This window comes from Onychomys torridus, chromosome 11 (assembly GCF_903995425.1).
Source record: "Onychomys torridus chromosome 11, mOncTor1.1, whole genome shotgun sequence".
Classification (NCBI taxonomy): domain Eukaryota; kingdom Metazoa; phylum Chordata; class Mammalia; order Rodentia; family Cricetidae; genus Onychomys; species Onychomys torridus.
The window spans coordinates 53828430-53849117 of record NC_050453.1 but is presented as its reverse complement, the minus strand read 5'-3'; the positions used below and the strand labels follow the sequence as shown (position 1 = coordinate 53849117).

At 36.2% G+C, this 20688-nt stretch overlaps 1 protein-coding gene across 1 annotated transcript; it reads right to left on the bottom strand.

Moving 5' to 3' along the window:
* Positions 1-932: 932 nt before the first annotated feature.
* On the bottom strand, positions 933-19220 carry LOC118592878 (complement factor H-related protein 2-like). The gene is made up of 5 exons (XM_036201969.1): positions 19148-19220; positions 12213-12407; positions 11233-11409; positions 5852-6025; positions 933-1153 (listed from the first exon to the last, which is right to left on the bottom strand). Exons 1-5 carry the CDS (start codon positions 19218-19220, stop codon positions 933-935), a joined length of 840 nt encoding a protein of 279 aa, XP_036057862.1.
* Positions 19221-20688: the final 1468 nt, after the last annotated feature.

Genomic DNA, 20688 nt, shown 5'->3' with positions numbered 1-20688 from the left:
AGCTCCAAAGGATCTAACTGCTTCTGATCTCTGTGGGTATTATACTCAGTGATGGCGGAGAACTACATGCAGACAAAAATATATACACATAATTAAAAATGATTTCAAGGAATTACATTTAAAAAATGAAAGTTCATTGTGCCAAACGTCAGAGTTCACACTCTTCCTATAACCACCTTACTTCACTATTTAAAATTTGCTGAAGTTTGAGAAATTCTAAGAAACAGAGGAACGTATTTTTTAAGGGACTATAAATAATTTCAGGACATGTTTTGAGTCCACAAAGCTCACCCAGGGACTGAGCTGGGACTCTAAAGAGATGGAGTTCAGAGTACATTGTGGGACAGAATACCTGCCCATCTAATTGCATGTTGTTCTTTCTGACACCTACACTTTTATCTTTTAGATTTCAACATTTTGGAAAGGCAAACTTTTTTTTTTTTTTTTTTTTTTTTTTTGCCAGAAGTAATTAAGGGAAGGCTGTTTAAGATGAGTGAAATAGATCACATTGGAATTATTTATATTCATTAGCAATGTTAAGTATAAGAATTTGATTGTTATATGTTTGTGAAATAATACTAATTTGGAGACTGAGACAATAGGACTTCACTTTATTGTGAATCAGAGAGTTAGATTCAAAGGTACTGAGGAAGATTGGAGAGATTTTGAAAAGTGACGGATAGAAACAGACACTGAAGAAATTGCATCTATTTTATTACGGTTGGTTACTGTGCTAGCGCACAGCCCATTCTGCTTCAGGAGTCCTGAGTGCACTGCTTTGCATTTGAGGCAGCGGTCTCTCAGGCTCCAAATTAATCACCACACATCAGCACAAGTTTATACTCATGAGAAGAAATGAGTCGCACAATACTTCAAACATAAAGTGAAACTGTGTTAGTAATAGGCATGCACATGTCTAAACAAAGGTTCATTCATCCACTGAACCAAGAACTTTTTTTTGAGCAAGTGGGATAATCGATGTGACCATCAATGCACCTTGTACGTAATGGAGGAGATGCTTTTGTCTGTTTATGTCTAAATTTGCACTTAAATTCAACATAGTCTCCTGATTGGATATAAATCTTTCCAGATTCTCTCCATTTGAGAGTTATGTTATGTTTTCCCATAATTTCTTCTGATGTTACACATGCATCTGAAAGAAAAAAATACCAAAATATTATTAAGTAATTCATACACGTACAGAAACTCAGCCATCAAGCATTAATTCTATATTTGGAAAACCTAAATAAAACCAACACACAGAATTAAGAAATACTGAATTTTAAATGATGTCAAAATAATACATTGAAATGTGAAATTAGATTTCACCATCAAAGTTTCCTAATATCAATGAAATAAGACACTTTTATTTCAAGATTTTCATGATTGTTTTTATTGATTTTGGTATTTAGTAAAGATGCAGAATTTTAACTTTGACATGTTTATGATATTCATATCTAATGTTCAGTGAGATTACCGTAGTTAAAAGTACTGTGATTAAAAACACAAGTCATCATTGCCCTCATAATATTCATCATTCAGTCACAAAATGGTAACTATGAATAGTGATTATTGTATCATGTATTTTGTAATAGCTTTTAAAAATTAAATCTACTAAGACTAACAAGACTCCTCCAAAGGTCCATTACTTCTCCAGTAGAAACTGTGGTGATATATTCTGTACCCTAATAAAATTTACCTGAGATCAAAGAACAGAACAAGCCATTAGATTAAACATAGAGGTCAGGCAGTGGTGGCACACACCTTTAATCCCAATACTTGGGAGTCACATGCCTTTAATCCCAGCACTAGGTAGATTGAGACAGGAAATGACATGGCTGGGTAGAGAAAGGTTTATAAGTCATGAGAAGACAGGAAATAGAGTCTTTCAGCTGAGAAAAGCTGTTCAGACTGAGGAGTCCTCAAGGTAAGAGGTGGCGTGTTCCTTTGTTTCTCTGCTCTTTCAGCATTTCCCCTAATATCTGCTTCTGGGTTTTTTATTAAAAGACCATTTAGATTTTGTGTTACATCTACTGTACAACTTGTGGAGAACACCCCCCTCCCCCGCCGCACTGCTGGCTCTTTGGCTTTTCCCCTCTCTTGGTGGGTCATGGCTTTCTCTGGGACCCCTCCTTGGGCTACTGCCACATCATCATCTGAATCATCACAGTCAGCAGATCTGGTGAGTCAATTAAGATTTCTTAAAGGGAGGAATTTGTTAAAGTTTTTCCCACATTAAAAAAAGGGAAACATTATTATAATGAAGACATTTGGTCTGAAAATGGAACAATTAAATCAGAGGATAATTAATGTTAATGGGTTTATATAATGTCAATTATAGATATTACTTGTTTGATCATTTTTGTTTTATCATTAAAAAGTTGATTAATATGAGTGCCAAGATAAAAGTTTCAGAAAACCTTGTTCAAACAGATCATAGAGATATTCAGGCACAGCAGAAGAATTTAAAGGAAAACCAATCTCAATATTGCATTATAATGTTACAGAGAAACAGCCAATCATAATCTATCCAGTAATATTACAGGAACTACCCAGTCATAGATATCCTCAAGGCTGTGTAAGAGCTGACTGGATAAAAGGGTAGATTATTGAATCCACTAAGGAAAAAGAAGATATAGATAAAACATAGATTATTGAATATACCTTGAAAAAAGAGAGATATAGAAATAATAGGATAAAAATGTAGATTATTGAATCTATTCTGAAAAGAAAAAAGGGAGGATATGGATATGACAAGATAAAAAGGCAGATAATTGAATCTACTTTTAAAAAGAAACTACTAGTTTTAAATATTTTACATTGGATTGGAATTTGTATATTGTATACAAATTATGTATATTGATAAAAAGTTGAGATTAATTTTGTTAGAACATACTGTACATACATTTCTAATTTTGTTCAAGGAATTATACCTATAAAACTCATTTAATAAAATAATACAAATTGCTAATCCTTGAAAGTTATTATTAGCAACTAATTAGGATATAAAGAAATGCAAGTTTGTTATTACAATTGAACTTGTAGTCATATTCGCTATATTTTTAAGTTTACACAGATATATTTTATATAGACAGGTCATCTTCAAATACTTTAGAGATCTACAGAATATGACATTTAGGATGTTTTAATAACACAGATTTTTTTTTTATGATTGTGATATATGTCTGCTACTGGCAGCCCAATCTATTTCAGAGAAGATATGGGCATTGAAGAAACTCCTTATGGAGTTTACTTTCTTTGTGGAAAAGGTTAGCTACTTGGCAAGAAAGTGCCCTTGCCTCAACTGCTGACATTATACTGTCCAAAATGGACAAGCAGGACACAAAAGAAAGGACTGCTGAACATTGCCAAGACAAGGTAGGAAGGTCCTTTAGAAAGTCCTGCTTCACAGTTGAATCTGTCAGAAATTCTAGGCCTGTAGGCTGAAGATGGATGCCCCAACACTGCAGAGAAATCTTAGGTGACTGTCCAGGCAGCCAGCTGTTTCTGTCATTTCTCACATTTTTTAGAAGTCACTTATTTGTACTTCCTACTTACTCAGTAAATATTATTTCCTTCTCAGGTGTCTAAGGGAGTTGAAGATTAGATAATTATAGTTATAATTTTCCTTGTTAGTTGAAGATTAGATAGTTATAGTTTTCCTTGTTAACAAATTCAGAAAAGAAACTCACCAGAGAGGTGTAAAGTGTGTAAGTTTGAAAACCATCAAAAGATAGTTTTGAGTTGGTAATGCAAGTTAGGCTAGAAAGTGATTTAGGTACAAACTTTGGACTCACCAAAATAGCATAAAATATGGAGCACTTTCTTTGAATCTGTCAAATGTTAATGGACTGAACATTATTAATATAATTATTGACTGTTATGTATGTACTTACTGTACTTATTGAATATAGTTTTTCTTATATTCATTATATCTTTCTTTTTTATTTTAGTCAAAAAAGGGAAAAGGTAGTGATATATTGTTTACCATAATAAACTTGCTAGAGGATCAGAAGACAGAGCCAGCCACTAGATTAGACATAGAGGTCAGGCAGTGATGTCACACACCCTTTATCCTAGCACTGGGGAGGCAGAGATCCACGTGGATCTCTGTGAGTTCAAAGCCATCCTGGACTACATGAGATTGACTCAGTCTAGGAGAGAAACAGAGCCAAACAGTAGTGGCATACACCTTTAATCCCAGTACTTGGGAGTCATATGCCTTTAATACCAACACTAGGAAGATTGAGACAAGAAATGACATGGCTGGACAGAGAAAGGTATATAAGGCACGAGGAGACAGGAACTAAAGTCTTTCAACCTCTAGTCCTAGAGGTAAGAGGTGGCTTGTTCCTTTGTCTCTCTGATCTTTTAGCATTTACCCCAATATCTGGTTCCAGGTTTTTTATTAAAAGACCATTTAGCAATTTGTGTTATAATAAACTCCAAAAAGACTGACATGGATAAAGGTCATATGAAGGGTTTAAATGAACCATTTTGTAAAAAGCAATGATTTTCAAGAGAACATTAAAAACTATTAAAGGAAATAAGGAAGGTAATGGGAAAATGAATGAAAAAATTATAGACAGGATAGAGTTAGAAACAGACTGAGACCGAAGAATTTGAAATGAAAAGCTGGGCAAGTTAAATAAAAATAGGACGGAAATTGTCAATGTCAGCAAAACCCTGACCATTCCGAATGGCAAATCCACCTGCTTCGAAGTCCACTGAGATGTGTCAGCTTTAAGACCTCTTTATTTTAATGCATGATGGTGTTTTTACTTACAAGTAATTTTTAATAAAGTTCATAAAATTAAAGAACAAAAGTATTTAATCCAATAAGTCTGACTCAAATTAGAAAACAAACAGCCAACCAAAAATGCCTAAAGGAAATTAAAAACTGAAGGAATGCATCTCTAACAAGCTTCCATAACAAAATGTTCTCTAGTTAGAGCAGCATTTAAGAATGAAAAAATAGCTACCAATATCAAACATTAAAAACATGTAAATCCCACCATAGCAGAAGATGCATAAAATACGTGTGGTGAAGAAGCAAATATATGTGAAAACATTCTCTTAAAAATCCATTTCAGGTATTTCAGAAATAGCTATGTCATGAAAATAGCTAAGATGGGAAAACTGTTTGATTACTATCAACTAATTAATGCATGAAGGCAGTGTCATGTTTATACAATGAAATATTGTTCAGATATCATAGGTAATTTTTAATTATTTGAGTCAGAAAATGGCTGTGGAGGACATTAAGTGCAATGAGCCAAAGAGAGGAAGATGAGTCTCATGCATTCTCTTTTACAGTGAAAATTAGAAAGGAAAAGTCCTCCTGATCATGTGACAGTGAGTAGCAGAGTGTGAGTGTCGTGAGTGGGAAGGCACATTGATAGAGGTTGGAGGACATAACTGAAATGAATCAAACATGGGAAGACAAGTCCTTTGTGTCCTTTCCAATAGTGAGAAGAAAAGCTAAAGTTCCTCTTGACTGCCTAACAGTGATTAGTAGAATTAGGTGACATGTCTAAAGGAAGAGGAGGGTGTATGAGAGATGCTGGATTTAATCACTGCAAAGTGTATACAGGTATAGAAATAGTATGCTGGTGTGCAGTTTTATGGACACCAATACAGGTTAATAAAAGCTAAATGATAAATAACATGTAATTTTTTCAACTATTTTTATATAAAAAAGTTAATAATCTTGCTTTCTTCACATGCTGGTATTTGGCAATCATGCACTTGATAAAATAGTAATTATAGTATGTGAATTGTTATTATAAATAGAAAAATAGCTCAATTATGAAACTGACTTTCCCACTATCTATGAGAATGAGGTACTTACGTAAACACTTTGGTGGCTCTGACCACTCTCCATTTCTACATGTTATATTCTTACTGCCCTGCATTTTATAAAGGGACTGGCACTGGTATTCTACTGATGATGAAGGTGGGTATTCTGGCAATGGGAAGGAGGTGATGTCTCCATTGTCAATAGGTGGAGGAGGCCCACATATCCCTGCTGAATTTAAGAACACATTTGAATGTTTGAGAGATCAATCAAAGTACAGACTTCAGCAGAACCAATGAAAGTACAGTGCTAAATAAGACTTCAGTGATTCCTGGCTACAGAAATGACTGCTTAAGAAAGTTCAATCATTTAAACTGAGAAAATATGCTATACTTATTTATGAAGAACCTCTGAGAAGAACTGAGAGAAAAGATAAAATTAGTTAAGTGGAATCTTACCTTAAGTGAGGAGCGCAGAGTGTATTAATAACTGATATTATGACTATGACAGAACACCTGGCAAAAGGAACTTATGAAAGGAAATGTTTTCGACTCTTGATTTTTGCTCACAGTATGGGGGCACAGTCATTATACTCTGGAAGTCATGTGGTGAGAGTGCGAAGGAGCTGGTCAGCTGTGTTTGCAGTCAGGAGGCAAAGAGACTTCACTGTTGATGCTCACTCCCTTCCTGTGAGCAGAGTTCCCAGCCCATGGAATGGTGTTGCCCAGTGTAGAGTGTCTAGTTAACCCAGTCTAGTTAACTCAGTCTAGTAGATACTCACAGACATACCCAGAAGCCTGTCAATTGGGTGATTCCTGCTGACAATCAGTATCCACCATCACATGAGATGACAAGTGCGTGGTGCAGGTTGGAGGAAATCCTTAATGGAGGAAAAGAAGTCTCCCTGTTTAACTAAAATCCAAGGTTACTTCTTTCCCTCCCATTCCCTTTAAATCAATTTCCTTATATTATACAAGATAGTTTTTTTCTGGGATTATAAAATCAGACACCAATTGCTATTCTTTTGTTTCCTAAAACCAAAGCCCACCACCTTAGCTATTTCTTACATCTATGTATGAATCAAAATGACCTATACTTGTTTATTCTCTATATCATGAAATGTGGACTAAAGTATTAGTTTTAGGGTGTTCTCTCACAATGCACTGTGGGTGTGTTCACCACACCCAGTTTTATGAAGATTATATAAACCAGCTGTAGAACACAGATAATTTAAATGGCAAAGAAAACTGTGCAAACATCTTATTTATAACATGGAGCTGAAGACACCTCTCTAGCTTCTTTTCACCCTTTACCCTTTCTTCTCGTATTCTTCCTTCTTTTATCTTTAAGGAAGAGAGTGAAGTCAGAGGAGAAATGATCTCTTTGAAGAAGCAGAAAGGTACAACTGAATAGGTTAAAACAACTTCATATAGATATGCATATTTATTAACATATTTTATTTTTAAGTAGGTTTCACTTATTTTATTCACTTTACATAGCACCACATAATTCTATAAAACAATAGATTAAAATGTGTGATTCTGCTATAGGATATACACTAATTATCGGTTCACTTACTAAAACAAACAGGTAACTAGCCCAACTGTCTTCCCTGATCCAGACCAGGCTGAAATACTGTAAGAGCCAGATGAAGAACAGACACCAGGGGAACAAGGACTTCTAAACATACCCGGCACAGATGGGCTCATAAGGTCTGTGACATTGTGCAGAACATGCACGTGTCTAAGCTAGATGTGGTCCTACCCTGAGAGGGAAGTGGACACAAACCCAGAAGCTATCTCCAACTGGTTACAGTGTGCAACAGAAAAACAATAGTTTTCTCCAAGGTTGTTTCACTTGGTATACAAACCATGCATAATGACATGTCCCACGCGTAGCATGAAACAAACTCAATGGCATTCTTGCAGCTTTATAAAAAATAAAATTTGCAAGTCCTTTGAATGTTGTGTTACAGTTTGTATGTTGCAAGTCCTTTGTATGTCATGGTTTCCAATTTTGTGTTTATGAGATTTCTCTGTGTGTGAACTTGTGTGTTTCTGTGCCTAGCTGTGTTTATTTTCATTTTTCCTTGCCTCTTTTTCTTCCATTTGCATGTTTGTTTTGTTCTATTCCATATTGTTTTTATTTTATTCATATTTTTAGATGCCTGTTTGTTTTCTCCTGAGAGAGAGAGAGAGAGAGAGAGAGAGAGAGAGAGAGAGAGAGAGAGAAGGTGTGGGTTTATGATGAGGGGAGATAGGGAGGATCTTGGAGAAGATAGGGAAAGGGAATTCATATATTGTGTGAAAATAAAACTATTGTAAATTAAAAATATTTTTTAAAAGTAATTACAAGCTTTCTATTTTACTGTTAATTACTTAGGTAGGTTTAATGATATCCCCCACTTGAAGCTATATTTTATGCTTCCAGAGTGAAGAATATTACTTTCTAAGTCAAAGTAACTTTAGAATTATGACTAAGGATCTTGAGATAGGGGTTATCTTAGATGATCTGCTATGACAGAATGCAATGCAATGGTGGAGTTAGGGATAGTGAAGTGGAAATGTTTAAAAATGACAAACTACTGAGTTTGAAACTGAAGGAGGATGGCCCTCACCAAACAAAACAAGTAAAATCTTGCTACTAAAAGGCCAGTGGATAGAACCCCTCTTGGAGAAAATTAAAAATGAAACAAAACAAAACACAAGCCCAGAGACACTACCGTGGATATCTGGTCTTCAAAACCTTAAGGGAATGGATTTATACTGTTTTACACTTCCAGATTTGTAGTGACTTGTCATGGTAGTCAGAAAAAGAAATCCAGTCACACCAGTAAACATGGTATACCATTTTGTAAGAGTTCTAATGCTAGAAAAAGTACTTTCTTGTTTTCCTCCTGTGGTGATATTTCATTTGTGCTTTGATAAATAAAGCGTGCCTGAAGATCAAAGAAGTCAGACAGCGGTAGCACATGCCCTTAATCCTATCACTTGCAGGCAGGATTGCTGTGTGTTCAAGGCCACACAGGAAACAGAGCCAGGTGTGGTGGCACATGCCTTAAATTCCAAAACTAGTTAGCTGCAGAGGTCTATGCAGGCAGACAGATAGTGACAGAGCTGTGTAGGAAGAAGAAGTGGTATAGCTGAATGGAGAGAACAAATGAGAGGGCAGAACAGCAAGGCATATAGGCGTGGGTACACAGGAAGTCACGGCATTTGGAAGCTGCAGAATTGGTGAGGTAAGGATGGCTGGTGGCTTTCCCTTTTCCCTGGTCTCTCTAAGGCTTTCACCTCTATATTTGGCTCTGTGTTTTTTATATAATAAGACCATTTAGAAATCCATCTACATCCTCCAATAAACATTATCAACTGTTGTTTATAAACCTATCCCATGTAATCAAACTTGACTGCTGCCTTTTTTGGTAATGGCTGAAAAAATGACATTTAATTTTTTTTTGTTGTTGTTATGTGCAGCAGTGTTCTCCGAAATGTGTATGTGTGCACCTCCTGCTCACATGGCATCCTAAGATGTAAGGAGATGACACTGGAAAGTCCAGAAGTGGAGGTACAGAGGGTTGTGAGCTGGCAAATGGGTGCAGAAAACCACAGTCCTCTTGAAGAGTAGTCAGCATCCTTAAGTGCTGGTCCATCTCCAGCCCCCCATTTTCATTTTGAACATATATGGGATTTAAATGGGCTTTGAAAATTTTGATTTTGATCTGTTTTGAAACCTTTTTGCCTTCACATATTTTATGTTCTATCAAAAATTAAAATACAAAATAAGGAACCTGGTGGTAGTTTAAGTTTATAATTGCAAGAGTATCTTTCATAACTAGAGGGCCCAAAGTAATGTTAAAACTGGATGGAACATTTAAAGATGTCTATGCATACTTAATATTTCCAAAAATGTCCAAAAGCTCTTCACACATGATACTGTATCTAACAATAAAAATGAGTATTAAAAAAAAGGATAAAAAGACTAAATGGAGACACCCCATACTAGCCTCTGACTCCAAAGCCTCGAACCAGGTTCTGTGAAATCATCAGAAATAGTAACACCACAGGAGAAAGAGACCTGTAATAGTGGAAGGGACTGTAGGCTACAACACAGTGACTCTATGACAGTACTTTGCTGGGGTAGTAGACTCTCCACTAAAGGAGAAAGTGTCAATGGGACAGTCACAGCAGCCTCCATTGGTGGGGATTCCAGCAACCTCATCACAGATCCAGATAACAAGGCAATGGGCGAAGTGAGTGTGCTATCTCAGAGCTCATGTGGCGTCAGTTCATAAAATCTGTACCTTAGGTTTGCTCCAGGGAAGACAACTATGAACCATTTGATGATAATACATTGGAAAATCTAGAAGAAACAAATTCTGATCACTGATGACCCATCACAAACTGAAGCACAGACTGTAAAGACGTGTGTGTGGACTGAAGGAATATTAAGTCACCTAGAAGAATGCTGGGTTAAGTGGAGTGGGTGTTTAATTCTCGTAAAAAGGATTAACATTTCTTTTCAGACTCCTCAGAACTTTGGAGAGGCTGTCATTTGTAACTACATGCAGGTGCCTATTTCTGAACATAGACTACGTGTTTGCACTGGTGATAACTTTGCTATGTTTGATAAATAAGGTGTAGTATCATTTTATGCAACTCACAGCACTATTCAAAGAGTTTATTATAATGAAGAGTTACTTGAAAGTATTTGCAGCTAGGAATGGCAACTCTTGTCTGACATCCCAGCATTCTGGAGGCTAAGACAAAATGATCTTCATTGAGTTCAAGGATCAGATGGGCTACATAAGTGAGTTTCAGGTCATCCTGGTTTTCAACTAACACCCCATCTTAAGTTCAACTATAGGAATAATTTAAACATGTTTCATTATGTTTGCAGGTCCACATAGAATCTTTAAATCAAAACAATGTATTTGGTTAGTGGCAAGACACTAACATTCATTTTCTAAGGTACATGATTTACAGTGCTGTTAATAATGCCAGGAAATCCATGCCAATATAGCAATCAATTTAAAAGATAATACTTTCATTAGCATTTCCTCAAAGTCTTTTGGGATTAAAAATGTGCAAATTTCAGTTCATGTTTATGACTCATTTTAGGTCTTTTTTTTTTTTAAATCTCTTTAACCATTTCTAGGAGTCTATGAATCATGGTTTTGCAGACAGAAAATGGTTTGACTTTATCATGAGCAGTCTGTCTTCAGAGTGTACTCACATAGTATTTCTACTTATGACATCCACTTGAATTAGACACATAAACCAGTATATTTGGATACCACTTTAGACACAGCTGTGACCCGAATATAAATGGCAAATGGCAAAAGTCAGTAGAAAGACCTGTATTTAACCTGTAACAGTATTCTTGACTTTAAACATCGCAGATCATGGCAGGATCTGAGAGCACAGTGTTGTACTTACCGGTGGATACACATTTGGGAGGAGTGGACCAGCCCTCTTCAGTACACTCGATGGTGTTCTGATTATTTTGAAGGCTGTAGCCTTCATTGCAAACAACTTGTACAATATCACCTTGTAAGTGTGTTTGTCCTGAAGATGTAGAATTACCATTTTCCACAAAAGGAAAGAAACATAGCCCTTCAGAAGAAAAAAAAAAATCCACAGTATGAAAGAAGTCAATAGAAGGTTAGATTGCATATTAAAACATTTTTAAAAGAACTACACACCTGAAACAAACTATACAAATAGTTTCTGAAGCTTGCCAACTCCCGCTGTCTAGGATGTGAGTTTTCCCCAGGGATTTCATGTCTCCACTTTGGAAATAGTTTTTCCAAGTAAATATTTTTCCACTTACAAACTTCTCTATATAAAATAGTATTTTTGATACACATTTTTAAATTTCTGATGTTTCATCAATAAGGGATGATTCTTGCTACCTGCTTCACTGATTTCTCTATCCCATTTCTTATCATTTTCTTTTGATATACCTGTCATCCCAGGGTTTGTGGCATGCATTCACTGAAGGGTCTAAGGATGTAGTGAATTTTGGAAAATACAAAAGTAAAACATCTTTCCATAGAATATTTGAGAGAAAAGAATAATTTGAACACAGTGGTTATATGTAGTGCCCTTTTTTTGCACATTAAAAAACATGGATAGAATGCTGTTAAGTAGATGTTTGATAAGATCTGTTAGTTGTCAAATATATTCTTTGCCAGCTTTCAATTAGTAATATTCTTTAGTAGATTACATGTTGACTATACGTTCCACATTGTATTTTCATCAGAAAAATAGCACATAAAATAAAAACTGTGCCTGTCCCTTCCACAGCCCAACTCTGTGACTTTCCAGACCTCATGAGCTCCTCTTACAGGATTCATGTAAAAAAGAAACATATTTTTTTTCATTCAGCATTCATCTAAGGATGGGCATTTACTCACTGAGACACTTTGGTGTTGGTGACCATCCTGCATCTGTGCACACTATGCGGGTCCAGAAGGAATTTGAAGGAGACGCAAAATTATATTCACAGGAGTAGTAGAAAACCTTCCCATTAAGAATGGGGGAAAATGCTTCATGTTTCTTTTCATCATGTAATACTCCATGGCTTATTTTTGGGAAATCACAATATCTCACTTGGAAAAATAAAACAAAGATAAAGAAGTAAATACTAATCACACTGTTGAATCATCAATTATACATTTTTTATTTGATCATCATTTTTCCTTTGATCTAGCTTCAGTGGATACAGTTTAAGTGCTTTCTAGTGTATCACTGATCATCAAAGAATAGAGTGACCTTCAAGCATCTCATAAATAAGTATAAAAATTTCTCTGTGAAATCCACTGTGTTTAATTAGCAGCACTCCTTGAGTATGTGAATATTTGAGAATGCTATTATTAATAAATATGAAGCTTATAGTTTGGCTTGATATGAAATATAAAGTTTTTGGAAATATTCAGAAAGATAGCCTAACAGGACTTTTTAAAAACTGACACAGGATGCTATCATAGACCCCTGACTGCATAATAAGTAATGGCTAGATGAGAGGACTCTGCTTTACCTTCCTCCCTTGTTCCTCTCACTGAGGTCATTGATATATCTACCAGGATTTTCTTTGGTGTTTGTCTCAAGGGAGTAATAAGCATGCTGAGTCGTTGGTATAGTATGATATATAGAAACATAATTTTTATTTTGTCAGGTCTCTCAATAATGTGGATAATTATATGTGTATGTGTGATGTATACATATAAAGGCATAAATACATTAAAACAATTAGCATGTAAATTGTTAGGTCTTTTTATTAAATTTTATAATTTTCTCCATGTATACATTTGTAGAGTTATGTTTTAGGAAAGTTAGTCCACATGAAATTTTAGTACAACACAATAATCATGTACTGCTCTTATATATACATCGCACAGCTTCCCTGATTATCAATTTAATTTTTACCCATACTATATAGTGTATACTGGGAATTTGGACAATATTTTATAGTAATAACCTCATGAATAGTGAAACATTTCATTTTAATTAACTTAGAGTTAATTCTCAATGTTATATGACATATAAAATTATTTTTCTTATGTTATTTAGCCTTGTGGAACCTGATGTTGCTAACCTGTTATATTTGATATTAGGTATTTTTAAAGATACTGATGGTAAAACCTCCATGTATCCTGGTACTACTTTGTTTCAGATATCCTTTGTCTCCCAAATGGACAGGAATTTATTTGCATTCACTTATTTGCATATGTTCTTGTCTTTTCTAAATAACTTTGCTACTGTCCTCCAATTATATTCCTACTGCCTTCAAAACCCTTTCTACACCACTCACCTAATAGAGATGCTGCTGGCTATGAACATTTACCTCCCTTGTCTTCTTTTACTTAACTAACCACTACAAAAATTAAAATGATTATTCTCCCTGTATATTCTGATGGAAATTTACAAACATCTTTAGTGTAAGACACACACACACACACACACACACACACACACACACCTCACACTCACACTCACAAATACATGTTTGCCGTGCAGCCTATTCTCCTGTTTGTGTTTTGCTCTTTTAATGGCACAGTGTGTCCTGCTTGTGGATTAAATTTCCTTGGCAGTTTCCTTGGAGCCTAATGAAGCTTGGTACATGAATATTTTGCTGCTAAAAGCATGTAAGATTTTCTACTCATGTAAAAACATTACTTTAGTGTGTTGACTTTGCTGTTTGGCCAATATGTGGACAGGTAACAAAACAAAATCCAGTTCACACAGGTTTTGGCTTCATGCAGCTTGGGATGGAGAGTCACTAACTCTTCCCCAGGAGGCTTGATTCTCCTTCACCTTCCTTTTCTGGGGTTATCCAAAGTCCTTATATCATTCACACAATTGGCATTTTCCTTCATCTTCATTTCCCCTTCCTATAAATTCCTTCTTAACATTGTGTCTTACTGAGGTTTAAAGTATACAGATGATCAGTGATGGTCTTTGAACATCTGCCCTTCACTTCAGGCTTACCAGGTGTGCTGTACTATCTGGAAAATTACATACTAAATCCATATCTTCTGTTTTGACTAACATCGTTCACCAAGGATACAATAAGCCAAAGTAAAATAATAAATTGAAAGAGATGGATTGTTAGTTAGATTATATACATATCTATATTTATATTATATATGTCTATATATCTTATATATGTGATAGACAGAAAAAAATGGCTGATAGAAAAATGTCAAATTGGCTGTCCAGAATAACCTAAAGAAAGAGATGAGGCAAACTTTTTTCTTTCTTTCTCATGGCAGCCAAATGTCTTTCCAAAAAACAGAGCCATAAGGATTCCAAGTAAAAAACAAAAGTAACAGAAAGGTAACATCATGAAATCGGGTTGCAAATTTCCCACAGAAGCTGAGTAAGCATGTTAAGGCAGCCTATTGGACTTCCCCACCTGGATTTCCAGGAAGAGTAGAGAAAACAACAGAAAGATCAGCCGTAAGGTGGGCAGTTGGAAACTGCAGCTTACTGTTTCAACTTTTGTAACTTTCTGCTGGAAGTTCTGAGCACCTGATTTGATCATGTTACTATTTTTTCTTACATAGAAGCATCATCCACGAGGGCTCTCAGAGGGGAAGTCCCCAGAGGGCTGCTATATATTAGCTAACCTAGAGAATTAATGTTGGACATCTTGAGGGCTTGAAATAGCGTTTTTCTGTCTGTCTGTCTTTCTGTCTGCTGATCTTTCATTCATTTGTCAACCTCTTACTTGCTACTTATTCTTTGACTTGCTTCATTTTTAGTAAACTTATTCATCCAAAATCGAAGGTGTGACTCTTATAGGTCATTATCCAGACTATAAAAAATAGCAGACACACAGCATTCACTAATAAAATAGTATGGACTGAGCTAGCTGCATTACGATATATACATAAAACAATTAGTCATAAAAGAAGCCAGGAGTTCGAGGACAATTAGGTGTGTATGGGATGGTTTGTAGGTAGAGAAGGGAAAGAAGAAATATATTATAAACCTAAAAATAAAAAACTTTTAATATAAAAAAATGAAAGCAAAAATTTTCTGTCATTTGGCAGTATGGAATTTTTCTCTTTTTAGGGGCTTGCTTTCTAATGATTACAACTAAAAGTGAAATGTGGTAACAAAATAAAATGAGTTTAAATCTGTGAAATAATCTTATAAAATTTGTAAGGATGGATCTTAAAAATAATTGTCCTGGCACCAGGTTTCTTCTTAACCTCACACTGACCCCTCTGTCAAGATGTCACTTTAATTGCTCTCCCTTTCCATCGCTCCCCCAACTCAACCATCCTGACCCCTCAGGCTCCCATCCCCTATCCCCTCCCCTCTACTGCTCCCACTCCGGTTTACTACTATTTCTCCTTCCCAGGGTGATCCACGTGTCTTTCTCTTAGAATCCTCCTTGTTAGCTAGTTTCTCTGGGGCTATGAATTGTAGCCAGATTATCCATTGCTTTAGATCTACTATCCACTTATGAGTGAGTACACACCATGTTTTTCTTTCTGTGTCTGGGTTACTTCACTCAAGATGACTTTTTCTAGTTCCATGACCCCAGCTAAGACTCCTAAGAAATAGTGGAGAGAGTGCCTGAACTGGCTTTCTCCTGCAATCAATTTGCTGACTATCTTAATCATCACCATAGAACCTTCATCCAGTAACTGATGGAAGCAGATGCAGAGATACACAGCCAAGAATTTGGCCAAACTTCTGGAGTTCTATTGAAGAGAGGGAGGAGAAACTGTACTAGCCAGGGGGATCGAGATCATGACGGGGTGCCGGGGACCACCCTCAGCAGTTTCAGGGGTCTGAAGGATGGGATACCTGGAAGGCACAATAACGACTCAGAGACAATGTTCGTGCAAGCTGACAGGTCACTTCTGGCTTCTGCAGTTGCTAAGTTTCTTTTGCTTCCCTGGCTTCTCTTAGCTTCTCTTAGTTTCTTTTAGCTTCTTTAACTTGTTTTACTTTAGCTTCTGCTTTTGCCCCGGTGACCTCAGTCTTTTATTATCATAAGCAAGGGGAAACAGAAAGGAAAGGGGAAATCACCCAATACAAAATGTTCTCATGACTCCAAAAATTATTCTTAGAAAATCACCAATATATTCTTCATCATCTTTTACTAAACACAGGAACTATCCTAGACTTAACACCAAAGCAAGCATAATTTATTTTTATTGTTAATGATTATACAATCTTTTGAGCGCCTGAACCAGAGGCTAGCAACATGCAATTTCACAAAAAAGATAAAAATAAGAACAGTGGTCAATGTACCAGTCAGTCATTTCCTTCTCATATAGTCTGCTCCAACCTCAAGACCCCTGTAGCTACCTAAGTTCCTCCTCAGCCCTCTGCAAACAACAAGCCCCATGACTGGTGGGCTATAATGACCTCAGACAAGAAATCTGTCCCTGCAAGTCAGCAACTTTTGTCCTTCTATATCCAACAATTCTAAGGAAGACCTAACCTAATTTATAGAGCTTCTGTTAAAGGAAGCTCACCTTTCTTGGCAGCTCCTTTCAATCTAGGAACCCAATAAAGCTGTAGCAATCACTCCATCAGTTGTCACATTATCTCCACACTCCTTCAGGAGGAACAAAAAATATCTGAATTTTAAAGTTGCCATCTCCCTTTCTTGGTGGAGGCCACCATTTTCCTCCTATTCTAGGTTCCCACACTTTTAGTTTGTCGTCCCATCTATGTTACTCCATCCACAGTCTTCAGCCAATACCCCTGAGGGTCTCAAGTTTTACACAATGTCCTTGGAATATCCTCAGAAACTGAATTATTCATCATGGCCAATTTAAGTCCAGTGTGTTGATATACATCATACCATGTGCTATAGTTGACCACATATTCAGCATAGTTTATCCGAGCCTAAAATGCTTCTCCAAGCTGCAGGTTCTTTTTCATAAACTGCATAACTGCCTTAACGCCAGCCTGGGTGATCATCTCTGTATAATTTCCTATGAAATTTACTTCACTCTTTTCCTGTATTACAGAAATCACCATCGGTCTAAGAACACAGAACATGAAGATCAGATAGAAGAAAAAGACTAGTATTACAAGAAATATTTATATGGAGGAGGGCATGATATGTGCACACCATAATGCCTTGGGACACATAGGCATTTCTGCTTTGGCCCTCTAGAGGCACGTTAAGCAGAAGATCAGGAGGGGAATACACAGAGGGTTGATGGTCCACAATCTTGGGTCCCCTTTTCTCCAATCTCTGCTAGCAACACAGCACGTCAGCCATCTTATATGCTGCCCTCAGCAATGGGGAAACCCACAGAGATAGTTGACATGAGCTCCTAGGAGCTTACCAACTCAGGAGTCTGTATGGGAATGACTTAGGCCCTCGACGTGTGGGTGACAGTTGTGTAGCTTGTTCTGGACCTCTAGCAGTGGGACCAGAATCAGCTCCTGGCATAGGAGCTGGCTTTTTTGGAACCTGTTCTCTATGGTGGGATGTGGGATGCCTTGCTCAGCCTTGATGGGGGGGGGGACGACACGGGGACACGGCATGACGACTTAGTCCTACGTCCTACTTCAACTTAGTATGCCACGCGTTGCTGACTCCCATGGGAGGCCTTACCCTTTCCGAGGAGTGGATGAGGAGTGGAGAAAGGAGGTGAGAAAAGAGAACAGGAGGAGAGGAGGGAGGGGAAATGTGGTTGGTATATAAAATAAAAAGATAAAATTTAATAATAAAATAATCTGTTCCTGTCCTTTTCATTTATGTGAAAAATGAAGAACTATGTAAATTAGCCTTATTCATATGTAAGGATTAGCAAAACACAAATAGTAGAAAAAAACCTTTCTGAAGCCAGGGTGGAGCACAGTGACTAAATTTCAGAATCCAACTCCTTCTTTAAGACACCATTTGAGGTTCTGAGGATGTGGTGGAATTGTGGAACCCTGGGGGAATCATCTTCAGACATAATGTTAATATGGAGGTATTATAATCTCCTTCTATTCTCTACATTCACTGGAGAGATCAGAAATGACCCAAGTGTTGGCATTTTGGTGGTTTACAAAAAAAAAAAAAAACAAAAACAAAAACAAAAAAACCAAAACCAAACAAACAAACAAACAAACAAAAAACCCACCAGTGTTCTTTTTTGTCTTATTAAAGACATTTCCATTAGATGAATGATAATTTGATTGACATGGAAAACGTGACTCTTAATTTAATTTGAATTTCATTTTGAAAATCCATCTTGTCACATTTGTTATTTATGCATTTAAAAAATAAAATTTTTGTTTTCTCCAAATCATACTTAGAGGCTAATCATACTTTGAAGTTTAGAAAACAGAGAAAACGGCTTTTATTCCATTTTCCTAAAGCAAAAAAATCTACAAGAGTCTGCTTAAGGAGTATTAGGGAAATTTATTAGGATATAAATTGAGGAAACACACTCACGAATGCAGAACCAAGTAGATAGCTGAAGTTGTCCTCTGATCTGACTGGGAGCAAATCCACCTGGCAGTAAGATCACACCACGAAGCAGGAAATAGGGAGAAGGGAGAAGGGGGCTCTTGACCCCTCTCCCTTTCCTTTTAAGAAGTCATGTACAATGGCAAGAAGCACCACCTCCTTTGGGTCATATAGCCCAAGGTGGAGAAAATACCACTATATCTTCCTTTTAATTGCTTGTCAGAACTATATCTATAAGTAGATTAGTTTTTATCATTCAATATGTTTCTCACTTAAAATATTTTATAGTTTATTTTCTATTTCCAGTGTTTTAAAATAAAATTTAAAATAAAATGAAAATGTTCTCAGACACACACAGCAGATAAATACATTTCATTAGGAAGTACATGTTTCAAATCTGTTTCCACTTACCTTCACCTTTGGCAGTAGAAAGCCATAAGGTTAGAAACAGTTTGGCTAAGAGCAACATGCTAGACCACCCCATCTTCTAAAACCTAAAGCTTTCCAGCAGTGGTGGTGCTTCTGGGAATCCTGTCATTAAAGGTACTGTGTGTGACTTTGAAATTCAGTGCGCTACTGGCAGCTAGTTTGGTAAATATCAAAGGTCACAAGAGAAGGGCAAAACAAGCAATGTTCAATTAGTGTTTTCATATTAATACTCCAAGTTAATCATTTTACATTTATTAAGCAATAAAATGGCATTCAATTTCTTTGTGCCAACTCCTAGGCAATCAAACTGAAGTATTCAGAAAGGAAGATGAGAGATTATGTTTCATTTTGCCTTTGTGTAGGCATCATAGCTGAATAGGATTGTTGATTGATTGTCTTTCTTGGAAGCTTACCTGACAACTTCTGGTACCATGAATGCTAGTCCTCAGTAAGGAAGCTTTCAGGAAAGCTCCAGCTCAGGGTCCTGAAGACTCTGTGATGAAGTACATGGCATCTTCCTTCAGCAGTAGAGACTTATCTTCCCCCTGCTGGGAACAACCAACTGTAATTAACAATAGTCTGTAATGTTTTTGGGTCCAACAACTCAGAAGAGGGTTTCTCTTGCCTAATATTAGTGTTTCTCAGATGGTCTTTGGTGTTTAGAAGGAAGCATTATCAGCCTAGTAGAGAAATTTTCATTTAATAAATGTATATATATATATATATATATATATATATATACATTCATACATGAATTATATGAATTATAGAACACTTACATAATTATAGTTTTAGCAAGTGGATATTTAATAGTATTTTTCCTTATGACTTTCTCATATATTCTTATTATTTTAATCTCCCTCTTGTAATTATGTCTTTCAGTTCTATGTTATTGCCACCTTGCTTCTCTGGCAATGGTCTGTATTTACTTTACTGGATTCTGAAGTTACTCTAGGATATGAAGATTTGGAGGTAGGAGTCTCTGACTTTGTCTTTCTGGGTCTGTGTTACATCATTTAATATGATCTTTTCTAATGTGATCATTTACCTGAAAAGTTTATGATTTCAATTTTCTTTACAGCTGAACAGTATTCTATAGTGTATATGTAAGTAATTTTTCATGATCCATTCATCAGTTGAAGGACTTCTAGGTTGCTTCTATTTACTAGCTATTGAAAATATATCAGTAATGAACATAGCTGAACAAATATAGGTGAGACAGCATGTCAAGACATTTTGCCATAAGCCACGTCATAGTATGGCTAGGTCACTGGATTTATTGAGAATTCTCCCCATTGATTTCCACCATAGTTGCAAAAGGTTTCACTTTTTCTCATACCCCTTCAGGATTTGTTGCCATATTGTTGTTGTTGTTGTTGTTTTTGGTGGTGGTGGTCTTTGACATTCTGATGGAGTAAGATGAAACCTCAAACCTGTTTTGAGTCACATTTTCTTAATTGCTAGCATTCATGAACTTGTTTTGAGATATTTTTTTAGCTATTGCTTTTTCTTCTTTTTTGAGA

Bases quoted from the DNA above. Each gene is read 5' to 3' on its own strand.
- LOC118592878 (XM_036201969.1), bottom strand. From the start codon at position 19,220: ATGGGGTGGTCTAGCATGTTGCTCTTAGCCAAACTGTTTCTAACCTTA. The intron at 12,408-19,147 runs GTAAGTGGAAAC...TATTTTTCCAAG, and splicing joins TTCTACTGCCAAAGGTGAAG to TGAGATATTGTGATTTCCCA. The intron at 6,026-11,232 runs GTAAGTACAACA...TAAATTCAGCAG, and splicing joins TCCCAAATGTGTATCCACCG to GGATATGTGGGCCTCCTCCA.